This window comes from Plecotus auritus (genome assembly GCF_963455305.1).
Source record: "Plecotus auritus genome assembly, chromosome: 6".
In the NCBI taxonomy this organism is placed as follows: domain Eukaryota; kingdom Metazoa; phylum Chordata; class Mammalia; order Chiroptera; family Vespertilionidae; genus Plecotus; species Plecotus auritus.
The window spans coordinates 96,570,910-96,590,285 of record NC_137773.1 but is presented as its reverse complement, the minus strand read 5'-3'; the positions used below and the strand labels follow the sequence as shown (position 1 = coordinate 96,590,285).

The following is a 19,376-nucleotide window of genomic DNA, read 5'->3' as shown; positions in this document are numbered from 1 at the left end:
TTACACAAAATACCACGGCCTGGCGAGTCTATTTTGAAGTGGCATTAGAATAAGTTTAAGCTTAAAAAATTTGGCTCTCAAATTTCAATCGTTGTACTGTTGATATTTGGCTCTGTTGTCTAATGAGTTTGCCGACCACTGCACTAGTTGAAATAGAACTTACAACAGCGTGAACCTTAGTTTAAACTGCAGGCTTGAGTAAATGATGAATCAATATTGGCTCATCAACTGTAACAAATGTAGCACTAATGCAAGATGTTAATAACAGTGAGAGGATAGATAGGAACTTAGTGCTTTCCGCTCATTTTTCTGTAAACTGATAACTGCTCTCATGAAGTCTCTGACTTAAAAAAACAAACACACACAACATAAAGCCTGATCTTGTCATCAGGATTTTTTTTTTTTATCACCACCTGGGAAGGAACTTTAGTTTTTGCAGCTGGAGTCACAGGCTTTGGGAACTCTCCAAGGTCCCCACAGGACCACTTTCTCGAAGGAGACCGTGGCAATGACCTCATTCCCCTCTCCATGCTCCAGTTTCCTTCTCTGTACAAGGGGGACCATGATGACACATGGAGTGGGGTGGTCATGACCTCCAGAGGGATGTTATCCAGAATACCCTTGCTTATAAGTACACCAAGAGTGCTCCATGCTCATTGGCAGCAGACCCTTCTCCTACCCTCACTGGGCATCTCAGCTCTATCTTACCTCCCTCTGCTTGCAGACTGGGCATCCAAAGACCCACCCCACACATTGATGGTTCATCTAGCTTTGACCCAGTCAAGGCCCTGTCCATCCCCCAATACACCCCCAGGTTCACCCACTCGATACCCCCTCCCAGCCAATGTTCTGTTGTCACAAACATTTCTTCCTCTGTCCTCTGAAGTGGAGACAAGGTGAGACAGACACTAATACTGGAGGGGGGGCAGCAGAAGGTAGAAGTTGAGACTCTGGAGCTCAGTGTCCTGGGTTAATATTCCAGCTCAGTCACCCAAAGATACAAACTGAGCAGCTCTCACCCAGAGCTACAGCCACACCTGCTGGCCCCATACACAGAGGGGCACCCTTCCTGGGGCAGCAAACTGCCAAGACACATGCTCTGTTTTGGGCCATTTTGTGCAGCTGCTGAAACCAGCAGGCAGATTGGCCGACTCTCCCCTAGGACCACTGAGATCAGAACAGGGCTTTGTGAAGCCCCAGAGGTTAAGGGAAGCAGTGAGAATGCTAACCTGAGTCCCTCTTCCCAGAAGAACAGGCAACAGAGGGCAACAAGAAAAGGCCAAATTTGCCTTGCTTGTCTCTGGTAGAGCATGTTCCCCAGGGAGGATCCTGTCTTCTGAGACTCAGAAAGGCTCTGTGCCACATGGGGACAGTGAACTGGGCTCACATCAGGCATCGGATATTCTGCAGCTTTATTTCTTAAACTCAACTATAAAACAAAACCTTGGTGCTTGGAAAGGCCCATGCAAAACAATGCAGGGTCACTCGCTACTGGCCCTACTGCTCTTTGTTCTAGGTGCTGGACGGTGCTGTTGGAAGAATTGACAGACAGTCAGAGTGGCCAGCCCCAACAGGAGTACAGGATGAGCCACCAAGGAAGGCTGGATTATCTAGAATGTCACCACCAACACAAGGTCCAGGCTGTCATTAGCAAGGCCAGGAGGGACATTCAATGACTGGAACCCCTGAGGCCATTTTGGATGCCACCAATGGCAGACCTCCCTCCACCCCATTGCTGCCACTCCCATGGGTCTCACAGCAGCTATGCTGGATGGGGACACCCAAGAAGCCTCTTCCAGGGTGAGCATCTGAGTGGTGGGCCAAGCAGCCACCCAGCACAGTCTTCAGGGTCCCTCCAGCAGGAGCTCTGTGCAGATGCCTGAACAGGGACATCCAGGTACAGGCACCATCCAAATGATCACAGTCAATTCTGGAAGCGTCCAGGACATCAGGAAAGGCAGGCAAGGCAGGGGAGACCCACCAGGGACAGGAAGTGCAAAAGGCAACTGGTTTGGCCTGGGAGCGATTTCCAGCTGACCCGGAGGTCCCTGCTGATGCCCCTGCACTGGCTGGGGAAAGCAGACCACTCTGGCTCCTCCATTTGGCAGGGCGGGCAGAGGGCCTGCCTAGATTTCACACAGGGCTACACATCCTGGAACCCAGCAGCCTCAGGAAGACTGGACTGGGTGGGGCTCCTTAAGGCACAGCTGAGGGGAAGTGGGAAGGCCCTACTCTGGGTCTAAGGCTCAGCAGGGATGACAGATGGAGGCCCCAAGCAAGCGCCGGGTCCCAGGAAATGTCTGCTCTGCACTTCACAGGAGAACAGAGGAGGAGGGGAGATGGAGGAAAAGAGGGGAAAGGTGAGGACAGATGGGTACAGCAGGGAGGTCACGGCCAGGAAGCAGAGAAAGAGACACACAGACACAGCAGAAGACAGGCAGAGAGGGGCAAGGAGACAGCTCAGAGGACCGGGCAGGGGAGAATGAGGGCAGGGGAGACTCGGGCTCCTCCTGGGGTCCAGTTTCTCCACCCCAGGACAGGGCAGGCTGTCTGGCTCCAACCCGCCTGGCTTGAGGGGCCTGGCCAGGAGTCTCTGGCCAGCAAAGGAGGAGCTTCAAAGGGAGAAGGAACCCGAGCAGATTTGGGTGTAGACACCCTGGTCCAGGGGCAGGTAGTGTCCCTGCTTCAGGTCCAGGAAGAAGAGCCGGTCTGAGGTCTGGGATGGGTCAAAGCCTTCATGCTGCAGCCGTGTCTTCTGGATCTTGAAGGTGCCTGTGGGGTGCAGGTGGAGATGGGGGCAAGGCAGGTGGCTTTCAGGAGCCCCCAACTCACCATCCTCTCCCATGACTCCAGGCTTTTGCATATGCCCTCCCCTCGGCCAGGAACATTCTTCCCCATTTTGCCTGCCCAATTCCTCCTTGTCTTTCAGGCCTGAGCTTCATGTCCCCTCCTTCAAAGGGAGGCCTCTCTGACAACCCTCATCACAACCTGAAACTCTGTATGCTCCCTGCCTGGTTACCTGTCTCCCCCCCTCCCCCACCCCCCATGAGACTGATGCAGACAAGGGTCTGTCACACAATAGGTCAGGGGTCAGCAACTTAAAGCCCAAGGACCAAATTCAACCCACCGCCTGTCCAGTAAATAAAGTTTTATTGGCACAAAGCCATGCCCATTCACTTACACACTGTCTAGGCTGCTTTTGTACTACAAGGCAGACCAGAGTTGTTGGGGCAGAGTGTATGGCCCAAAAAACTGAAAATATTTACTATCCAGGGTCTAAGAAATAGTTTGCACTTCTGCAGTGGATGATTAAAGAAGGTTTTATAAAAGATAAGGATTGGGGTTAGTATTAAAAAGCAAGGGAGAATACCTATGTGCTCTAGAGTTGGGAAGGTCTGTTTGTTGTTTTTTAATTATATTTTTTATTGATTTCAGAGAGGAAGGGAGAGGGAGAAAAAGACAGAAACATCAATGATAAGAGAGAATCATCGATCAGCTGTCCCCTGCACGCCCCACACTGAGGATCAAGCCGGCAACCCGGGCATGTGCCCCAACCAGGAATTGAACCATGACCTCCTGATTCATAGGCCGATGCTCAACCACCAAGCTGCATAGGCCAGGCAAGTCTGTGTGTTTTTTTAAAAAACAAAAATTCAAAAGCACAAACCATAAGATTTTTTAAAAGGATAAGTATGGCCCTAGCTCAAAGGTTAGCACGTCGGCCTGTGCACTGAAGGGTTGTGGGTTTGATTCCCAGTCAAGGGCACGTACCTGGGTTACAAGTTCAATCCCAGGCCCCAGTCAGGGCATGTGCAGGAGACAACCAATCAATGTGTCTCTCTCACATTGATGTTTCTCTCTCCCCTTCCTTCCCTCCATTCCTCTCTCTCTAAAAATCAATGGAAAAAATATCCTCAGGTGAGGAGTAACAAAACAAAATAAAACAAAACCAAAAAATGATTAAGTATATGACAAAACTAAGCGTTTCTTTTCAACAAAGGCTATAGTGGACTAAGTTCACAGACTCCCAAATAGGAGAAGAGACTTACAATGTCTGAAATTGTTAAGGAATTAATATCCAGACCATTTTGAAGAACTCCCACAAATCAAAAAGAAAAAGAATGAGGCAATACAAAGATGGGTGAAATATCCGAGAAAGATCAGAGGCTTTGATCTGCTCAAACTTCCATCAGAAAAATGCAGAGAATGAAGAGACACACTGAAAACGGAAGGATGTCTAGTGGGGTTGGGAATGAGGAATGGGAGCAAATATGTAAGTAAAACAAGAGAAGGGTCCTGCACACGCCCATAGTGCCAGCTGGCTGTGAACCAGCTGTCAGACTTGGCCTGAGTGCCTGAACCAGGACAAATACGGGGGTGGGGGTGGGGTGCGGCGAACCTGTGGTGTCCATCTGAGGCAGGAGACGCAGGAAGATGGGCCGGGCATAGGGTGCTAGCACCTTCTGTAGCTCCTGGTACAGTGCATTGGGGCTCAGCTGACCATGGGGGTCTGCAATGGCCGCCATGCCTGCTTTGCCTTCTACTCCTAGAAACAGAGGCTCAGTTGAGAACATCATCCCTCGCCCACCATGGGACCAGACACACTCTCACACAGCAGCCCCTGGCCTCTGATCTCTAGTCCCTTCCACCTGGGCTAACACTGGCCAAAGGCAAAAACATTTTATTGAGCTCCTGGTACACTCCTGCAACCCTGAGGCAGAGTCGCTTTCATGATCCCATTTTCTGGATGAGGAAACTGAGGCTCAAATCACACAAGAGGGGTGACTCCAGTTCCAGTGGCACCCACCCAGGCTGTTGTGTGCAATTGTCCAGGATGTGTACTGCCCAAGGGCACCTGTACCTTCAAGCTCCTCCTGGCTGGGCTCACATGGGGCTACCATACCCTAGGACCACCCCCACAGCCCCAGCTTGCCTGGCACGGCCACCCCATACACGGCCACATCAGTCTGGCCCAGCAGGCGGCTCAGCACACCCTCCACCTCGGTGGTAGAGACATTCTCCCCACGCCAGCGGAAGGTATCCCCACTTCGGTCCCGGAAGTACATGTAGCCCAGCTCATCCATCACCAGCACATCACCTGGCAGAGGGGGGAGGGGAAGGTGAGATGACAGCCACCATCCCCACAGCCAGCCCCTAGGGTGTGCACACCTGAGAGGTAGGCACTGTCGCCCTTGCAGAAGACGCTGTGGGCAATCTTCTTGCTGGTGGCACTCTCACTGATGTAGCCATCGAAGCGACGCAATGGGTCCCGCTGGTTGATCTGGCCCACGAGGAGGCCAGGTTCCCCTGGGGAGGAGGCCACACTCAGATTGCACTAGGAGGGCGGAGGGCAGGGACCCCAGCTCCAGGAAGACTGAGTGAGGGCCCCACTCACCTGCCTGGCATGGGATACAGAGACCCTGGGCATCTCGCAGTAGTTCCATGGTGTCCTCATTGACCTTCACCAGCCGGATGGGGTACACATGGGGCAGGATGCGGCTGTTGAAGCCACAGGAGCCCACCTGGAATAAGGAGAACTGAGTCGGCAAGGAGCCCCAGAGTGGCACAGTGTCCTCCCCCATAACACGTTCCCTTTCCTGCCCCAGGGCCTGGAATAGCACCCCCAGTGTCACCCCAGCTCTGTGACCCTGGGTGACCTGAAAAAGGGGGAATTAAGTAGAGTATTCCCTGGGACTCCTCCTCCCACCTCTCAGTCTCCCTTACAGTTGCAGGAGACCTGCTGGCTTGCTGCCACTTCCTGGTCCACAAAACCCTGGAGCCATGAGGGGGCACTGGCAGAGCTGCTGCTCACTGCCCATAGCATTCAGCCTGCCTGGCTCAGTCTATGAGCAAAAATGCCTGTCTAATGGGTTTGTGCCGCTACATACTGTTGGGCATGTTTGTTACAGTAGCAACCTGTGCTAGTGAGGCCACAGTGGCCCTTGGGGATGTCCACTCAACAGATATGCACTGGGGCCAGGCCTTGTAGTCAGGTGCTGGGGCCCCAGCAGCCAGCAAGACAGAAAGAATTCTTGCCCTGGGGCTTGCTTTCTTATTAGTCTCACTGATCCTGGCCTCGAGGAGGAGGAGTTTGGGAAGGGAGAGGGGCAAGGGCAGAAAGGAGGTAACTGCTAATCATAAAAGCATCTGTTTGCAGAAAGCCAGTGAGGGGCGCTGCACTGAGCTCATGATATTGGGTGAATAGAACACACCCAATGAGCTGTTAAACCCGTTATAGAAGAAAAATAAAACGAGGCCCCCCCAAAAAACAAGGAGCCTGACACTTGTCCAGTAGGAGGGGATCAGCACCCCAACCTCCTCCCTTGGTGCCCGAGAGCCCTGCTCTCCCTGCCACCTCCCCAGGTGGAAACGGAGGCAGCTGCCTAGCACACACAGCCACTCCATGGACTTGAACTCAGGAGTGACAATTACATGACTGTGCGTACTAGAAGAGGGTCCCCACATGTGGGGGGCAGCCCAGAAGCCCTCTTAACCCGCCATTGTGCTCCAGGCCACAGTGATTCCCAAACCCGGACTTGTGCCAGGCACCCTGCCACGCTCACCTTCCCATCCATGTTGGCGATGCTGCAGTTGCACTCGGTGGCCCCATAGAACTCGCCAATCTGGCGCACACCGAACCGCTCTGTGAACTCCTCCCAGATGGCAGGCCGCAGCCCATTGCCCACGGCCAGGCGCACCTGGTGCTGCCCCTCTGCCTCCCGCACTGGCTGCTTCAACAGGTAACGGCAGATCTCCCCGATGTACTGGACCACCTGGTAGAGAGGGAGCACGCCATGGAGCCTGACACCCCAGGACAAGCACCCCCCACCCCCATTCCTGGGTGCTAGAACAAAACAGCCCTGAGATTAATGACTGTGGGGAAACAGCCCAGGCATCCTAGGGGGCCTGAATAGGCCTTCTACGTAAATGATGCATTTGGTTCCCCTACGCCCCTCCACCGTCTCTCTACCCCCATGCTGCTTCCTAGGGACACCTTACGTGCTGCACGCAGGACACGAAGGTGAGCCTCAGCATCGACACCCCACTGGGCAACTCAGCCCAGAGCCCATGTGCTCTACTCTGTCCCCCAGAGCCTGGCCAGCTGAACCCAGGCTGTCCACAGCACCGTCCCTGGGGCGGGACCACTGTCAGGCACGTAATCTACGTACTCTATGCTGCCTCTGAATCACAGCAGCAGAGCCCCACCCAGATGCCCTCCAAGTCACCTGCTCATCGACACCCTCTGCAGGGAGTACCTGGACAGGAGCTGGGAGCTCATCATCAACCTGGGACCCCCAGCTAGGACACCGCTGCATCAGGGTAATTTTGTACAACCAACTAAGCCACACCTGCTTAACCACTTTATTTTATTTTTTGTTAATTCTCACCCGAGGATATTTTTTCCACTGAATTTAGGGAGAGAGGGAGGGAGGGAGGGAAGGAAACAGGGAAGGAGGGGCGGAGGGAAGCAGCATTATGAGAGAGACACATCGACTGGTTGCCTTCCCCATGCTCCCTGACCGGTTCCGGGGATGGAACCTGCAACCAGGTATATGCCCTTGCCCGGGAATCAAACCCGCAACCCTTCAGTGCTCAGGCCAGCGTTCTAACCACTGCGAGCAACATCGGCCAGGGCAGGGCTTAACCATTTTTAAAAATATATATTTTTATTGATTTCAGAGAGGAAGGGAGAGGGAGAAAGATATAGAAACATCAATGATGAGAGAGAATCATTGATTGGCTGCCTCCTGCACGCCCCCTACTGGGGATCAAGCCCGCAACCAGAGCATGTGCCCTTGACCAGAATCAAACCCGGGACCACAGGCCAACGCTCCATCCACTAAGCCAAACCGGCTAGGGCATGGGCTTAACCATTTTTAAGTGAACAGTTCAGTGGCATAAAGTACATTCACACTGTTCAACAACCATCTCACCATCCATCTCCAGAACTTTCTCATCTTCCCAAAATAAAACTGTCTCCGTTAAACATTAACTCCTCATTCCCATCCCCACCACTGGCACCCACTATTCTACTAACTGTATCTATGAATCTGACTACTCTACAGATTTAATCTAAGTGGAATCACACAGTATTTGCCCCTTTGTGCCTGTTTATTCACTGAGCATAATGTCCTCAAGGTTCATGCACATTGTAGCACGTGTCAGAATTTCCTTCCCTTTATGGCTGAATAATATTCTACTGTGTGGATGGACCACATCGGCTTCTCCATTCAATTGTCGACGGACACTTGGTTTGCTTCCATGTTTTAGCTCTTGTGAATAATGCTGCTATGAACATGGGTATACAGACATCTCTTTGACACTCTGCTTCTAAATCTTTTGTTTTAAAATCAGTCCTCCAGACACAAACAGCCACACAGTATATTATTCCATTTACACGAAATTTCCAGAACAGGCAAATCCACAGAAACAGAAAGCAGATTAGTGGTTGCCAGGGGCTAGGGAAGGGGGAGAGGGAGTGACTGCTCATGGGTACAAATTTTCCTTTCGGGGTGATGAAAGTATTCTGGAACTAGATAGTGGTGACGGTTGCACAACATTGCGAAAGAACTAGACAATGAATTGTTCACTTTAAAACGGCTAATTTTATGTTATGTGAATTTCACCTCAATTTTAAAAAAGGTCATCTCTCAGAGGTTTTACTGAAACATCTATGCAGGAAGCATGCTGCTGTCGGGGCAGCTTCACAATGCTGCAGGAGGAGGAACTGGGATCTGGGATCTGAGTGGGGTGGAGGAGGCACTGACAGGTGCTCAGGAATCCCTTCTACTTTCCTGTCCACATTTACATGCATTTGCTACTCTCAGTAAGTAAGGTAAAAATCCAGACTGCATTTCAAGATTCAGATTAGCAATGTCCCCCAAGACCTCAGCCCAAGCAGAATGTAAATCCTCAAAAGCAGAGAAGAGTACAGTCATTGCCCCAAGGGGTCCCCCAGGATGCCCTGCCGGGAGCCCCTGCCCAGCTTTGTGACCTGGGATGGTGGCTGAACCTCACTGGGCCCCACCTGTCCACTGTGGGATAGGCACCTGCCAACTTGCAGCCCCATTCTCTCCCCACCTCCCCCTCCCTCTTCTTGGAGAAAGAGGCTAGTATCTGTATTTCCACCCCCATCACAGTGGAGAAACCCTCCTCGTGGAGGTGGCAGGGGAGGAAGGGATGTGTCTTAGCCTGCCTGCTGTCAGGAACAGAAAATGTCCTCCATCTCTGACTCATGCGCACCCCACCTGGAAGTCCCCACGCCTTGTGGCCTTAAATATTAAATAGCCCAGGGTGGTGACTGAGCCCGCTGGTCTCATTTCCACTCACTGTAGGGAAGACCCGAGAGGGAAGGAGGGGCCCAGGGCACAGGGAAGTAGAGCCTTAGGGAGTTCAGACAACTTGGGCCCAAGTGCAGTTACACTGCAAGTCTTAGTTTCCCCATATGCAATCCTCATATGCAAAATGGGTGTGATGTCTTTGCCCACTCCCCAAGTGGGCAAAGGTTTAGCCCTGGGCTGGACACAGAGCTCAAGAAACACTGGTCACCCTCTGACCGCATTAGGAGCCCTGGAGAGGGGGTGGGAGAGTGGGCCGTGCCATAATGGAGGACCGAGGGGAGGGGCAGGGCCTGACCGTGCAGTTGTGCTTGACGCAGTCATCCCAGAAGCGGCTGGCTGAGAACTTCTTGCGGAGGACAACCGTCATCCCGTAGATGAGACACTGTCCCACACCCATGATGTTCCCTGCAGAAGGCAAGCTTGGTAAGGGGTTCCCAGCCCCCCCATCCTGCCCCCACCCCAGCACCACCATGGTACCTGCGGAGTGATACAGGGGCAGGCAGTCGTAGAGCACGTCTGAAGGGCGCATGCTGTAGGCATGGTGGCCAAAGGCTGCGATGCGGTAGTACCTGTGAGGGTAGGGAGTGCAAGGGCTGGGACCTACATCCTCCAGGGCCTGGGAATGGAGGAGTGTGCTGGGAACTGGGGACACAGCAGCAAGCCAGGCTGAGTCAGCCCAATTCCCAGGCTTGCAGGCTGGCGGAGAGGCACATGCAGCAAATACAGAACTGTCCATGGTGCTGTGTGCCCTGAAGGATATAACGGGGCTAAGGGACAGAGAGGGGCTGAAGGTGAAGCAGCCAGGGAGGGTGGAGGATCCTGTCTGGGGAAGTGGCACATTAGCTAAGGCCTGGCAAGGAGCTGAGGGAGCGAGCTAGGGAAGGGCAGGCAGGCAGTGGGCATAGCACCTGTAAAGGCCCTGAGCCCAGAGAACCTGGCCAGATTGAGGAAATGTGAGTGGTCGAGAAGACAGTGAGCAAGGGATGGAAAGGAAGAAAACATCAGAGAAGTGGCAGGGCAACACAACATGAATGGGGTTTTATTCTGAAGGCCAAGGCAGGAACAGGGCGGTCTGGCACGGGGGCGTGGGGGGGGGGGCGGGGGGCGCTGAATTAAGACTTTAAACCTTCCTGTGGCCATTGAGGGGAGCAGAGCCTTCAGGGGCAGGAGTGGGAGCAGCAGGATGCTAAAAAGAGACTGGGGCAGGTCCGGATAGAGTGGGGGGGTGTGGAGAAAGTAGACAGATTGAGGGACAGGCCCCGCTAATGGGCTGGATGTGGGGAAGAGGTGCGGCAATGAGGAGGCCCGGAGCACCAGGAATAGGGCAGTGGGTTTTACGCAGTTGAGGAATCAGGCTATAGAGACAACCTGGAGTCATCCTCCGGACTGGGGCGCCATGGGCCCCTCACCTGCTGTGCACGACAATGGCAGCCTTGGGTAGCCCTGTGGTCCCCGATGTGTAGATATAGAAGAGTCGATCTGCAGGAGATGAGGGTGTTGGCAACCAGGTGCTGAGAAGGTTGGATGAGGGGACAGAGTGGGCATTGGTGGGGAAGAGGGGCCCCACCTTGGACTCACCATCCATGCCCTTCCCAGGGGACTGGGCCAGGGGAGCCGTGGATGCCTCCTTTAGCAGCGGGTCCAGGAGCTGGGTGTCCGGCCAGCTGCCCTCAGGACCCAAGTCTCCAGAGCAGAACTTGAGCAGACTCTTCCCCAGCTGTCCACTCACCTCAGCCACCACTGCAGCCCAAAACAGATGTGTCATGGTCAAAGATGGGCAGGCCCCTCCCAAGGGCTGGGGTGCACTGTCTCCTTGCCCTGAGCAGCCACAGGCCCCTGCCCACGATAATGCCTGCACCCAGCCTCACCTGCTGCCAGCTCCCCTCCGAAGATGAGGGCCTTGGCGCCCGAAGTGCCCAGGCAGAAGGCGAGGGGCTCGCGCCGCAGGTTGACATTGAGCAGAGCGGCCTCCACCCCAGCCTTGGCCAGGCCCAGCCACAGACCCACAAACTCCGGCCGGCCCTCTAGGAAGATGGCTACCACATCCCCTGGCCCAAGGCCCAGCTGGTGGAAGACGTTGGCCACAGCATTGGAGTAAGCGTCCAGCTGCGCGAAGGTCCAGCACACACCGCTGCCTGCGTCCACCAGGGCCAGCCGGTCAGGCTGCTGCTGCGCCACTGCCTGGAAGATCCCTGGGATGGTGTGGTGGGCTCGCTGGTGCCGCCGCAGCTCCAGGCGCACTCTGATCAGCACAGAGAGACCACTGGGAGTGGGGACAGAGGGGACGGCGTCACTGGGTACCTGGCCAGGCCCCCAGGAGACCACCCCAAGCCCCTGTACCACATCTGAGAAAGTGGAAGAAAAGGTCCCTGTACCCCCGAGATCAGTGAAGGTTCAAGGAGGACCCTTTGGTTGGTGGGCTTTTCAGGAACTAAGGTCCATCTACCAACCAGCCCAGAAAGCAGCAGATTCTCATAGGTGGCCAGGCCAAGCAGTGCAGATCAAAGTCTTCCTCCACCCAGCTTTCTCAGTGACCCTGAGGGAGCCGAGGCCTAGTCCTGTCTTTTGTTTCTCTCCTTTGAGACGTCCCAAGCACACCTTGTCGAACTCCTCAGGCTCCATCTGCCCCAACCAGACCCCGGGGTGCAGCCATGAGCTGGGCAGCTGCTCCACCCCCAAGTCACTCAATGGCAATAGGCACAGGTGGCCAGGGGAGGGGTGGCTTCTCCCAGGTAGGGCCAAGAGACCTGTTGTCAAGATAGGGGGGATACAACTCAATGAGCATTTGAAGCAGGTTCATCTCACTTCCACTTCCCAACATGCTAGTAGATGAGGGGATCAGAGGCTGCAAGGGATGGCAAGCCCCCAAAAGGAAGTACCAGGGCCCTGAATGACTGTGTAAAGGTGAGCAGCCACCAAGGATGCCAGGCTGTCAGATGAGTGAGAAATTAACTTTTGTTTTTGTTTTAAGTAAACAAAAATTGCTTTAATTTCTAAATTTCTTGGTGTGGCAGCTTGAGAAACGAGTGGTTCTTCTGGTTTTATGTGGCTCCCTGCCCTGCTGCCCAGAGTCTCTGGCTGAGAGGTAACCTCAAACTTTGTTAAGACACTGATAATGGGGTTCTGTTAGTTATAGCAGCTTGCTCTGCCCTGAACAACACAGACATAGTCTCAACTATACCTCCCTTTAGGCCTCATCTGGCCATCATGTCCCACCTGCTTTATCATCAAATTCCTTATCAAATCCATTCTTTGCACCCTCTTGCATCCTTGGTTCCTTGAAATGGCTTTCTTCCATCCCTGGACTCAATATGTTCACAGTAGACTTCAGCACTGACATTCACTCATTCATTCATTCATTCCCTCCCTCCTCCATTTACCAGCACCTATTATGTGCTGGGCACTGTTTTTGGCTCAGACACAACCAGATCCGACCCTCAGGTGCTCACAGTACTTCCAGAAGACACACCGCCTCCTCACACATGAAGGAGCATGAAGGAAGGGCTGGCTGGTGAAAGGCCCTGATGGGTGATGCAGCCAGAGTGATGTGGACTGGGGCAGGGGTGGGAGTGGCCCTGAAGGGAGACAGGTAGATGACTTCTGATCAGGGCCTGGCAAGGTGAAAAGAAGAGGCCATGGTAAGGCTGGGGCACAGCCGGTACAAAGGCCCTGAGGTAGAAATGGGCCTAGAGAATGAGGCACATTCGAGAACCAGAGCAGAGGCCACTGTGGCAGGAATCAGGCAAGAGGGGGATGGAGGGAGACGAGGTCCTTGGTGGGCAGACGGGTCTGTTAGAGGAGAGGATGTACAGGCCTGCAAGCATCTGGAGTTTTTAAAAATAAGGGTCCAGAGTTCTGATGACACTTATGAGTCTTCCTGCTTGGGTCACTGCTTATCCTGGGAGCCCCTAGGAGCCCCTCCAGCTGCACCTGGGAAGGGATCAGGGTTCTTTGGTCCTTGTAGGAATTTGCCCCCAGGAATTTGGACCAGCTGAACCCCAGCATCCACACACATGCTACTTGCCAGCACACTGTCATATGCACAGGCCTCACCTGCCCGCCCATTCAGAATGCAAAATATTAAAAGTTAGCTGTTTATACATCCATCTTCCTGGTCAGATCCCCATCGCTCATCCATTTGACTAATAAATAGAATAGCTAAGATGAGCAGCCTTTGCGTTTACTGAGGAACTACTATGTGATGAGCACTCTGCTAACTTTATGGTCACCTTCCAAAGTTGGGTCCTAAGATCCCCATTTGTCAGATGAATGAGCTGAGAGCTCAGAGAGGTAAATTAACACGCCCGAGATCACAAGGTCGTAGTCAGGGACAGAATAACCAAGAACCAGGTCCCCTGGCACGGTCCCTAAGCTCCTCCTCAGGCTGGCCACAAAGGGAGGCCAAGTGCCCATGGTGCACACAGCAGTTGCTCAATTCATGCTTCTTGAAGGACAGGCGTTGTACAAAGACTATTCTTACAGATGAAGGAACTGGGACTCAAAGGGCGATGATCCAAGGGCCAGCAGGGCACAGAGCCAAGGTCCTGTGCTGACTCTGGCCACCAAGCTGGTAAACATCAGCTTACATAGCCACCAAGGCACCCACGCCGGCTGAGGGCCATCAGCAGCAACACATCTGAACACCTCTGTGTGCCCAGCTCTCCTCTTAGAGCTTCCCTGATAGAGCATCCGAAGAACTCCCATGAGGTGATACTTGTACAACAGCCATGGGGAGAGGGTCATCAGCGAGGTTTGGAACCACAGAAAGCAGCCCCTGCCTGGGGGCTCCCCATCCACAGACAATACTGCAAGAAACAGGAACTGAGGCTGTGGCTGTCACACTCAGGTTACTTAAGCACTCAAGGCAGGGTCCCGACCCCCTCAGCCTGTCACCAGCCCGTCCTGCGCTAGCCCCAGGCTCTCTGAAGTACACCCACACAGGCAAGCAATAGACGCCAGTGCTCAGCTCCAGCCACATGCCTGGGCAGAAGCCCAAGCCATCCCCACCCTGGGGACAAAGAGGCCACTCTCCGCCTCTGGGTCCTTCCCAAGGCCTCTTCTCATCCCTCTGCTCCTTGTGCCGCCTTCTGTATTTACCCGGGGCAAAAAGAAACCAATAAGGTTACATGTGGTCAGATTTCATGCTACAATTACAAGACCAGTTGGAAGAACTGAGACAGGGTGCTTAAATATTTTCTGAACCCAGGATCTAAATACAACTCCCACCACCACAGGCACAGCATAGCAGCTAAAAACACGGACGCTGAAGCCCTGCCCTTCCCTGGCTGTGTGTTCCTGGACAAATGTATTCACCTCTCTGTGCCTTGGTTGACCAACCTGTAAATAGGTTTCATAAGCACTTCTTCCTTACAGGGCTAAGAGAGAGCATTAGAACAAAGCCTGATGCATGGAGTGGGCTATACAAGCTGCATTAGTTACTGTGGCATAACAAATTACTCCCAAAATTAACACTGGAAACAACAAACATTTATTATCTCACAGTTCCTGTGCGTCAGGAATCCGGGAGTGGTTTCGCAGGGTGGTCTGGCTTGGGGTCTCTTGTGAGGCTACAATCAAGGTGTCAGCTGGGGCTGTGCTCATCTCGAGGTTTTACTAGGAGAGAATTCGCTTCCAAGTTCATTTATGTGGGCCTCTCCAAGGGCTGCCTCACATGTGGCAGCCAGCTTCTCCCACAGGGAGTAACCCAAGAGAGAGCACTCTACATGGAAGCCACAGTTTTTTTCATTACCTAACTTCAGAGGTAATATGCTAGCACTTCTGTTGTGTGCCATTCATTAGAAGTGAGTCACTAGGCCCAGCCCACACTCAAAGGAAGGGGATCTGATAAGAGCATGAAGACCAGGAGGTGGGGCCATACGCAAGGCTGCCTCCTACAGAAAAGTGTGTCAAGCCCTGTGTCAGGGACTCAGAGTGGACCGCACTCCTGCCCTGTCCCCAGAGAAGACAGGGCCAGGCATGGATACACCAGTTTCATGGGGTAGAGCTAGGGCCTTGACAAGCCCAAGGAAGTAGGGAGGGCCTGCCAGCCATGCTCCTGGGTGTGCGACCCTAAGTGGAGGCCAGGGCCACAGGCTCCATCTGGGCTCCCCAAGTCCCCAAGAGGAGAGGACATTTGTGAAGACATCGAGTCAACAGACCCATAGCAGGTGCTCACACCCTCTCCCAACATGGGGGCTGCTACTGAGATTTGCTCTGATGGGAACCTCCAGCAATACCTATTTTACACAAGAAGACTCCAACAGCTTCTTTGAGCAAGACCCTCAGAGACCCAGAGACCTCCAAGGACACCTGCACATGACACCAGAATCCTCTCCCCAGAGATCCCAGTCTCCTGAGAGCACCAAACAAGCCACAGAACACACAGCAACCTCTCCACAGACCCTGAACAACCCCCAAGTCCCACACAGACCCCAAACTCTCAAAGAGCACCTGTAAATGTCACAGAGAAACCCGTAAATGGCTCAGAAGAGGCACACACCCTTCAAAGATCTTAACTGTCCTTTATAGATGCCCCAAGAAGCCCTTTCCTTCCTTCTCCAAAAGCCCTAAATAGACCCAAAGTGTCTAGTCAGTCTGGACAGCCTCCAGAGACTACTGAGTCGCCCCTGTGAGCCCCTTGGAACCTACCAGAGTTCCCGAAGGGTCTTCAGAGGCCTCCCAGTCACCAAGGCCCCACCCCCAAACACCCACAGCCTCACAATCAGCCCCAGTTCTATGGAACTCCTACCAGCTGCCCACAGACCACCCCCCAAGTTCCCCTCAAGCCCCCTGAGGTCTCCCACGAGTCCTCAAGAACCTTGAAACCTACTCATGTCCCTCCAGAGACCCTCAAGTCCCCTCATTCCCCAACCCGTCACTCTTTCAGGCCCTGCCCACCCAAGCCCCGCCCTCACCCGAGCCCCGCCCCCTATTAAACCCTCCCCACAGGCCCTCAGCACCCCCACGCCGCCTCAGTAACCCTCTCCTTTCGCCCCTAGGGAGCACGGCCGGGGACCAGGCCGGGGTTGCACTCACAACAGGTCCCGCCTCGCGGTCTTGCAGACGATGCGCAGGAAACGCCAGCCGCCGCCGCCCACGTACACGCAGAGTGCCGCCGCTGCGCTCCAGGTCCACGGCAGCCCCAGCAGCCACAGCAGCCCCAGCGAAACCACGGAGGCCGTACCCGCACCGGGAGCCCGCATCCTGGGGAGGCGGAGAGCGCTGAGGCTGCTGGCCGCTCAGGCCCCGCCCCACGGCCAGGCAGGGCCCGCCCCCAGGCTCCGGGCCCGCCCCCTCCTCAGGCCCACCTGCTCCGAGCCAGACCTCGCCCCCAAGTCTGGGACTGACCTCGTCCCGGCCAGACTGCCCCCCACACCCTCCCCCCGGGCCAGGGTTCCATCAGGCCCCATGTTGGGCACAGGCCTCCCAGCTCCTAGCCCGGCCACACTCTCTACCAATTAGTTCACGTACAGGTCATGCCCCACACTCAGCTCTCCCACCCTTTCAGTCACTGTCAACCGCACCCAATGCTTTGACCTAGCTGTGGAACCCCAGACCCAAGCTCCGCTCTCAGGACTTAGCCCTAAAGCCTGGCTCCACCTTGCCCACAGCGCAGACCCAGGCCCTTCCCAGTCACTCGACCAGGCCGCGACCCCCCGCCACGACCTAGCTGCGGCGCTCGGTCCAGGACTCCTCCCCACTTCCTGTCCCAAACCTGTCCAGCCACAAGTCCTGGGTCTTCCTGAACGTCCCGCCTCTACCACCCGCCACTCATTGGACCCCGCCCACGCTGGGCCTCTAGCCCCGACCCTAAGCACAAGCCCCTGCCCACCCTGAACCGGACCCCGCCCCCAGCCCCGGACCAGGCCCGCATTCCAGCTACAGATTCCATCCCTGGCTACCGGCCCCACCCCCACGCTTCGGCCCGTCGCCCTCCAGGACTCACTCCGGCCCACCTCTAGCGCCCTCGGCCCCGCCCCACCTGCGCCCAGTCTCACCCAAAGCCCCTCTTCCGACCTGTCTGGCTAAGAGCTCCAGAGCCGCAGAGCCGAGGCCCGCCCCCTTCCGGAGTCCACAACCATAAAGAGGGCCCCTGGGCCAGAGAAGCGACGGCTAACGAGACCCTGGGGCTAGAACAGCCGGCGAAGCCGCCGGCTGTCTCCTTGACAACCAAACTTCAGCCGCCCCCACACAGCCCGCTCAGCAAACACGTGCGTCCCGCAGCCGAGGGGCGTGGCCTCCGGGCGTTCGCAGCCCCCCCTCTGTCATCCTGGATTCCTACACCGGGGAGCTGGGAAATCCCAGTTCACAATCCGAGCCTGCCTGTACTGGATTGTTGCCGCAGCTTGTTCTAAATACAAGTCCCAAAGCCTCTTGGATTTCAAACACACATTCCAGTGACCTTGGGAGTCCTACACTCACAGCCTGGGGCCCTAGAAGTTCCTAAATTCAAACCTCACTTTAGTCTGAAAGATACAAGGACCCAGCTAATCCCAAATCTATATCCCAAAATCTTGTCAGTTAGGTTCAATGTAACACCCCAGGAGCCCAGGGAGAACAAAATCCACACACCAGGTCCCCACCCTCCCACAGGAGTCCTTTATTGGCACCGGAAGATCCTAATGCTCACCCAGAGGCCCCAAAGCACCCTCCTGATCAGGTGGGACCAGCGCCCGCCTGGCTGCCCAATACCCTGTTTCCTGGCTGACCTGCAGCTGCTCACCGAGCCTCAGTCCTGGTGCTCCCTCGTGGGCTCCCAGAAGCTCAGGCAGGAGGCAAGCAGAAACAACCAGTCCAAGACAGAAAACCCCAAACCTAGTCCCAGCTAGTGGACCTTCCGGAGGGCCTCTGTTTTTGCAGACTCCTGGGTCCTGCTTTCCTGCACTGTGCCCATGAGGGCCTCTGCCCTATCCCTCTCTCCAAGCTCCCCCTCCTCTGCCCTCCTGCCCACCCCACCCTGCTTGTTTTCTTCCCTGCTTGGCAGACGTTTTCAGTGCAATCCTTGGAAGAAGGCCTGGGCCTGTTTCCAGAGCCATTTGGAGGACAAGGCTTGGCAGCTGCTCACTCGCCCTCCACGCCCCCGCCCCCCCCATGCTGTCATTGGTTCCTGCTGGCCTTCCAGGGTGGGTGGAATGGGTTCGAGGAGACAAAACCCGAGGACAGGCCCAGAACAACGACCAGTAACTATAGCTGCACTCTTATCCTGCCAGGTAGCCCTTGTGATTACCCACATTTTACAGGTGAAAAACCGAGCACTGGAACTGTCATACCAGCTCAGAGTTGAGATTCATTCATTCACAAATGTGGGCAGAGAGCTTGTCCTCCCTCCTCCTTCACTTTCCTTCTTCTCTAAACTTCTCTGCCCCTTGCTGCTTCTTGCCCAGATTTCCCTCTTCTCCCCTGCCTCCCGCCCTCCTCCTTCGGCCTCCTCCCCTTCTTCCTGTTTCTTTCTCCCCTCCCCCTTTCCTCCACTTCCCTTCTGCTCTTCTTCGCCTACTTCCCTCTCTTCCTCCACCCACTCCTCCTTCCCCTTCTCCCTCCTTCTATCCCTCCTCCTCTTCCTCCTCCCCTCCCCCTTAGTTCCCTCTCCTCCTCCCATTATCTCACCAAGCTCACGGAGCCAGAACTGAATAGTGCACGTGACAGTCTCTTCCAACTCTATACACAGCTCCTGGAGGTTCTCTTATGAGTCTTCAGCCTGAAGTCATGAAATCCAAAAGACTCTGGAAGCTCAACTTTTTCTTTTTTTTTTTTTAATATATTTTATTGATTTTTTACAGAGAGGAAGGAAGAGGGACAGATAGTCAGAAACATCGATGAGAGAGAAACATCGATCAGCTGCCTCTTGCACACCTCCTACTGGGGATGTGCCCGCAACCAAGTTACATGCCCTTGACCGGAATCGAACCCGGGACCTTTCAGTCCGCAGGCTGACACTCTATCCACTGAGCCAAACCGGTTTTGGCTCAACTTTTTCTTAAGGTGGTGTCAGAACTCCAGCGGTGACCCAGGCTGTTTTCAGTGATCAATTATCCA

General features: G+C 54.7%; 1 protein-coding gene across 6 annotated transcripts; it reads right to left on the bottom strand.

Moving 5' to 3' along the window:
• Positions 1 to 1,395: 1,395 nt before the first annotated feature.
• On the bottom strand, positions 1,396 to 18,277 carry SLC27A1 (solute carrier family 27 member 1). 6 transcript variants are annotated; one of them, XM_080673596.1, is made up of 13 exons: positions 18,050 to 18,277; positions 16,377 to 16,544; positions 11,210 to 11,604; positions 10,920 to 11,081; positions 10,751 to 10,820; positions 9,819 to 9,910; positions 9,637 to 9,746; positions 6,564 to 6,773; positions 5,396 to 5,522; positions 5,170 to 5,307; positions 4,934 to 5,098; positions 4,400 to 4,546; positions 1,396 to 2,772 (listed from the first exon to the last, which is right to left on the bottom strand). In XM_080673596.1, exons 2-13 carry the CDS (start codon positions 16,541 to 16,543, stop codon positions 2,615 to 2,617), a joined length of 1,941 nt encoding a protein of 646 aa, XP_080529722.1. In that variant the 5' UTR covers position 16,544; positions 18,050 to 18,277; the 3' UTR covers positions 1,396 to 2,614. The 6 variants fall into 6 exon arrangements, with proteins under 6 accessions (XP_080529722.1, XP_080529725.1, XP_080529724.1 ...); XM_080673599.1 differs by having other exon boundaries at positions 18,064 to 18,256; XM_080673598.1 differs by lacking the exon at positions 18,050 to 18,277 and adding an exon at positions 17,339 to 17,673.
• Between the last annotated feature and the right edge of the window lie 1,099 nt (positions 18,278 to 19,376).

Excerpts from the sequence above, each read along its gene's own strand:
- SLC27A1 (XM_080673596.1), bottom strand. The coding sequence starts at position 16,543 with ATGCGGGCTCCCGGTGCGGGTACGGCCTCCGTGGTTTCGCTGGGGCTG. Across the intron at positions 10,821-10,919 it reads CCCTGGGAAGGGCATGGATG|ATCGACTCTTCTATATCTAC; the intron begins GTGAGTCCAAGG and ends CATCTCCTGCAG. Across the intron at positions 6,774-9,636 it reads GCGTCAAGCACAACTGCACG|GTGGTCCAGTACATCGGGGA; the intron begins GTCAGGCCCTGC and ends CCTCTCTACCAG.